Source organism: Quercus robur, chromosome 1, assembly GCF_932294415.1.
Source record: "Quercus robur chromosome 1, dhQueRobu3.1, whole genome shotgun sequence".
Classification (NCBI taxonomy): Eukaryota; Viridiplantae; Streptophyta; class Magnoliopsida; order Fagales; family Fagaceae; genus Quercus; species Quercus robur.
In genome coordinates, this window is record NC_065534.1 from 22,482,718 (window position 1) to 22,489,124 (window position 6,407).

The 6,407-nt window shown below is 33.8% G+C and overlaps 1 protein-coding gene across 1 annotated transcript; it reads right to left on the reverse strand.

Moving 5' to 3' along the window:
- Positions 1 to 2,953: 2,953 nt before the first annotated feature.
- On the reverse strand, positions 2,954 to 5,704 carry LOC126733355 (uncharacterized). The gene is made up of 7 exons (XM_050436649.1): positions 5,325 to 5,704; positions 5,017 to 5,160; positions 4,282 to 4,875; positions 3,894 to 4,171; positions 3,668 to 3,786; positions 3,326 to 3,542; positions 2,954 to 3,174 (listed from the first exon to the last, which is right to left on the reverse strand). Exons 1-7 carry the CDS (start codon positions 5,702 to 5,704, stop codon positions 2,954 to 2,956), a joined length of 1,953 nt encoding a protein of 650 aa, XP_050292606.1.
- Positions 5,705 to 6,407: the final 703 nt, after the last annotated feature.

Here is a 6,407-nt window from a genome sequence, read left to right on the forward strand (position 1 = left end):
GCCGCCGTCCTCCGTTGGTACCAATCTCTCTCTTTCCCGATTTGGCCACTGCCGTCCTCCGTTGATACCAATCTCTCTCTTTCCCGATCTATCTCTTACTCTTTCTTCCTCCTCTCATCGATACTATTATGGATATATTGTGAATAAATGATTTTATTTTGATTTTTGGTTGTGTTTAGTGTATATTTTGAAATTTTCTGTTATAAAATTTGTTTGGATGCTGAGAAAATGGTTGAGAAAATGTGAAGCATTTGTAGGAAAATAGCATTTTCAGAATGTTACAAAACACCGAAAATCGTTTTTCGGACTATTTTCCATTGCAAAACCAAACACCTAGATTTCATTTTCCTTACGGAAATTCATTTTCCCCTGCATTTATTTTACACTCGGAATTCAATTTACATTGAACCAAACGCAGCCTAAATGAATCATTTAAGGAAATCCACTAACCTGAGTTTCATGGCTGAATTGTAGACAAGAATACCTCATATCCTACTTGTATTTAAATGAAATTATTTACTCTAATTTCGTTAGAAGAAAGACAGCAACACTAAACCTTGAAAAACCTTTTTGAAGCCTTCTAGTTCTTCCTACCTCTCCAGTTGACTATCCTTGAGAGGTTGTTTACTTCCAAACAAAGATCACTACCTCTGTATTGGAATCAAAAGATAGGACTCCACAGTTGCTAGTTGGAGTGGGAAGCTTGAGTACTTAGTTTGATAATACATACAAGAAGTCATGTAAGTATTGTTTGTATCACAACAACATTCATAGTGAACTTGTTGAGTTGAGCTTTCTCTCAGAGTGTTTCACCTATTGGGTTTTTACTCCGTGAACAAATATCGTCTGTATTTGTTCTTTACTGTTTTGCATGTTTTTATTCATATTTTGTTTTAAGCTTGAATATTGACTAATTATCAGGGTAAATAATTGAGTTAATTGGTTAAAACTTAGTAGTAAGAAGTTGTAGGGACCTATATGTGTTTTTTTCATTTGGTATTAAAGCATATGTTCACTTTAATTTGTAGGATTAATCCCCTTCTAAGATCCTTAACCCGTTTGCCATGGATAGTTTTAACCGTCATAATATTCTTGATTGTCAAAATGTACTCTAGACAATTCTAATGGTGATCTAAAAATCGTATGTGATAGCTTTCTGGGAATTCATTAAATCTAAAAATCTTCTAATAGGTCCTTAAAAAGTTGAATAAAGAGATAGAGATTGAAGAAGAGACATTGATAGGGAAATTTTATGAAGCCAATAAGTTGGTTAAAAAATATAAGACAATTGCTGAAAGTTCTTAGAAAAATACTAAATGAGAAATTAGGTGTTTATTTAGAAGAGATCAATAAGTTGGTAAATGAAGTCAAGAATGAGAGTGCCATAGGTTTAAAGTCAAGGGCTTGAAGGAAGAACTAGCTGAATCTATGTCAGACTAGAAAACATACCTAGTGCCCAAGCTAGCTTGATGTAAAGATCGACTCTAATTAATAAGACCATCCTAGCACATATCATGGTAGGATCAGGCATTGAAACAGTGGGTCGATTCAGGTCGGCCTACTAATCATACATGTTGACTCTCTTTTTTTGGCTTTCTTAATTTGTTTAGCTATGTTAAGAATTTGACTATTATGATAGTTCAGATAAAAAAATTTAACTTGGACTTATATTTTATTAAGAGGGTAGACAAATCAACAAGCAAAGTTTTTTTTGAGGAACCATCAACAAGCAAAGTTAGATGTTCTCTCTTGGTGGAAAGATAACTAAAAATCAGTTTTCTAAGCTATATTTAATGAATTGCATGCAATCTCTTTAATATCTATATCTATATTTTATATATTACTAAAAGTTAAAACGTAGCATTTAATGTTGCTACGGTCACGTTGAGCCACGTCAGCAGCCATGTCATTATCATCTTTTCTGAATTTGTCTTACAATTTTAAAATAGTTTTTCTCAATTTTAAAATACTAATAAATCTAAAATAATTTCCAGCCCTATTTTCACCATAAAGCCCACTTCTTATAAATTTAATTCCACCATAAAACCCAAACCTAAAGCCTTTTCAACTGAAATCCTTTGAGAAACCCTTTGTTTTCACAATTTCAACTTTCTGTCTCCCCACCTTTTTGGTCCATTTGGATTGAGGAAAAGGGAGGGAGAGTAGAGTAGAGTAAAGTAGAATTAACTCAAAATTAGCTTATTTTTAGCTAACTTTACTCTACTCCCCTTCTTTCCTCTTTCAATCCAAACAGACCACTTGTTTGGCGATTATGCATTTTTGTCTCCCCAGCTTTTGTTTAACTGTTTTGAATTTAGTTCCTTCACCATTTCCACTTTCTATTTTGTGGTTTCAAATTTAGTTCACGTCAGCCTCTCTCCCTTCTAACGATAGCCTCTCTATCTTCCTTCCTTCCTATCTTCCTTGCCTCACAATCAAGGTTGTCAAAATCGGGATCCTACGTAGGATCGTGGGAGGTAGGTAAGATCGTGGATCGTAGGATCGAATCGTGGATCGTAAGATCCTACCTATTTTCAGATTTTAAGCAAAAATCCTATTGATAATGACTTTGTATGTTATATAATCACTTAAAATATGAATCCATCCATTAAAAAACAAAAATTGCATCATAAAATGTAAATTACACGCACTACATTGTTCTTATGTTATTCTAACGAAACAAAACATATTAACTTTTGACATAATATATCTAAAAAGTTCAATACATGTTTAATTAGCAACTAAGTACCAAAATATTATCTACACATATGGAAAATGTTTTCCAAATTCTAAGTTCCAAATCCAAAATAAGTTAGGCTAGTTAGCATATAAAAACTAGCTAACTACAAATTTACAATATGTAATTCAAAAAGAGAATTCTCAATCTAAGGTAAACTAGCTAATTACAAATATAAAATCCAAAAGAGAATTCTCATTATAAAGTTCTTCTAATCTAGTCACTATCATTGTCATATCTCATTTCACCATTTATATCCTTCCTAGTATCAACATCCATGGCGTAATCATCGAAATCCCTAACTCTCTCAAATCCAGGTGGGGGCCGATCACTATCATCATCATTAGAACCATCATCATTCTCATGAAATTCATCACTAACATCATGAACTAGCACACTTTTTCCTTTGGCAGCAACTCTTGAAACCTCATCATCACCTAACATTGATAACCAAAATATACAAATTTTTTTGATAAGTAAAGTATACAAATATAAATTAGTGATTAGTGGTCACACATTCAAACTATACATTGATAACTTGTATAAATATTAGCTATAAAGGAAGGCTTTAAAGTTATAAATTAAAACCTTCATTGTCTTCATCAAAATCTGCACTATCATCTTCTGAATCTACAGAATCTGCTGCTAACCACTCATCATCAGAAGACAAATTCTCCAAACCAATTTCTTCTTTTGTACTCAATGGTTTAGCTCTTTTCTGTTTTATCTTCAAGTTGTACATAACGAAGACCAAGTCATTCATTTTTTTTTTATGGTGTAAGCGATTTCTCCTTTTTGAATGTACCTATAGTTGTAATAATTTTAATTGAGAATTCTCAAACATAGGGGAGGGGGGAAGAAACAAACTTTTACTAAGAAAGAAAATGGAAAACCATCTTGTCATAATATACCAAAGTCATTTGGTCTTACCATTTCAAACGCACTCCAATTTCTTTCACAACCAGATGAGCTACATGTTAAGCTCAATATTCTTATAGCAAATTTTTTCAATTCAGGACAGTCATCTCCATATGAGTCCCACCACTCAGCTGATACATATATGAATTATAATATCTTAGTCTTAAGAATAAAATTTACAACTAATAAAGATAAATTTGAATGTAAAACAAAAAACAAAAAAAAAAAAAATTGTTACCTGGCTGTTTAGTATCTCTGGCTAGTATGGCAGCTTCAATACCGAAGAGTCCGTTTGCTTGTTTGAATTTTTCAAGTTGCATATCTATCTTTTTCCTATCACTAACTTCTGGAACCATTCGTTGAAGACACATATATAGTCCTAATTTAATATCTGAACCCGGATCAAAAGAAGGATCATAATGAATAGAAGGGTTCAAATAGTATCCTGCAGCATGCAAAGGCCTATGAAGTTGCATTTCCCATCGATCATCAATTATATCCCATATCTCTTTGTAACTACAATTTAAAACAGTGGATATTATATTAAAAAAAAAGACTATATATTTAATAAGCTAATGAATTAAAAACAAATGTAAATTTAAGGAAGATACAAATAAAATGGTTACCTCTTTTGAACATTATTGAAATTTTTCTGTATTTCTTCTTTTGCTTTTTCCATTTCTTGATAAATGAATCCCATTGGAGGTGTATCAGAATCAACCATGCGAAGTACCTTTAAAAGGGGTATTGCGGCCTTCAAGCATTTGACAACAAGTCGCCAAAAGCCATTGTTATCCATAACTATGGCATGAATTCTTTTCCCTTCTTTTGTTTTTGCAAATTTACTACACCTCCATTGTTTAGTAGAAAACATTGCCATCAATTCTCCTTTGAACTCATTAAGGCATGACAATGTCAAATATGATGTTGCAAATCTAGTGGCAGCGGGTCTAATTAATTCCCTCCCTTTAGTGAAATCCCTCAACCAATTTAAAAGCATAGCTCTAGAATATATGAACGTTGTAATCTTCTTCCCCTTTGCAATTGTGTACTTATGGTCCTTAATCTTTTTTTCAAAATCCTCAAGCATCAAATCCAAGCAATGGGCAGCACATGGAGTCCAAAACAAGCACTTTCTCTTCTGAATCAACATCTCTCCAGCTAGTTTGTAGTTAGCAGCATTGTCAGTCACCAATTGCACAACATTCTCCTCTCCAACCCTATCGACAACTTAATCTAACATTTGACAAACTTTTTCAGCTGTTTTAGATATGTTAGATGTGTTTATAGAGTATAGGAAAATGGTTCCTTTGGGACTATTCACCAAAAAATTACAAATGGATCTCCTTTTCTTATCAGACCAGCCATCAGACATAATTGAACAACCTGTTTTTTTCCATTCAACCTTATATTCTTCAAGCATTTGTTGTGTAAAATCTACCTCTTTCTTCAAGCATGCCTCCCTAATCTCATGATAGGAAGGAGGCTTGAGGCCAATCCCAAATCTTGAAATCATATCAATCATTTGCAGAAACTCCAGATTTTTGACACAATTAAAAGGGATGGCACTAGTGTAGAAGAATTTAGCAATTTGTTGGATCACTAGATCACGTTCTCCTTTTTTAAACACGCGATTCATTGTTACTTGCTTTTTTTTTTTGTAACAAACTTATCCATGGAGCCTATGTGTTTGCCCCTCCCTTTTGATGAATGTAGTTGTTGTACTTCAACTAATTCATCATCATTGCCATCATCCTCTTCTTCTATAGTATACCACCTTTTCTTTTTTATAGATGCTTCAGATTGGGCATACAAAAGAGTCGCAAATTTTTCCCTCACCTTTTCTGGCACACTAGGACAAGCTGAAACATTTTTCCTAGTCCCAGCTAAATGATGCTTCAGCCTATATATACCCCCACTATGAATTTCTTTGCAATAATTACATTGAACTTGCCTTGAACCTACTTTAACACCATGTTCCCATCCCAGGTCAGACCTATTTCCTGGTGCATTTTTTCGCTTAATTTTCTTTCTAGCCAAATTAGACATTGTATATTTGTACTAGAGCTGCAAAAAAAGACACCAAGATACAGAGCATGCTCAAAAAAATCACACAGAAAATTCATCAAACAGGTTATGTGCAATTCTAAACTACTAATTGTGTTTACTAATATTTCTCAAAGAATCAAATACTAAAGATCTTGTTTCATAATTTTTCAAATTTTACTTAATTTAGTTAACAAAATAGAAAAATAAAAACATAAACACAACACAACACAACAATCTGGAATCAAGCTATCAAAGTACAAATAAATGATAAACTACTAACTTAATAAGTACTAACTACCAAAAAAGATTACCAGAAAGCTTAAAGGTAGCAATGGCTCACGGCAACATCATTGAGAGGGCTGAGAGGTGCTGGGTTTTTGACAGACGATTGAGGAGGCGCGGGACTGAGGTGCTGGTGCTGAATGTTTCTAAATGTTTCTAAATACTTAAGAAAGCTTGAATCAGCGATGGCTCACCATTGAGAGGGCTGAGAGGTGCTGGGTTTTTGATAGGGGACTGTGGAGGCACGGGACAGAGCTGCTGCGTTCTGGAGCTTTTGACAGAGGATTGAGGAGGTGCGGGACTGAGGTGCTAGTTTTTGAATGTTTCTAAATGTTTCTAAATACTTAAGAAAGCTTGAAAGCAGCAATAGCTCACCATTGAGAGGGCTGAGTGCTGAGTTTTTGACAGGGGACTGTGGAGG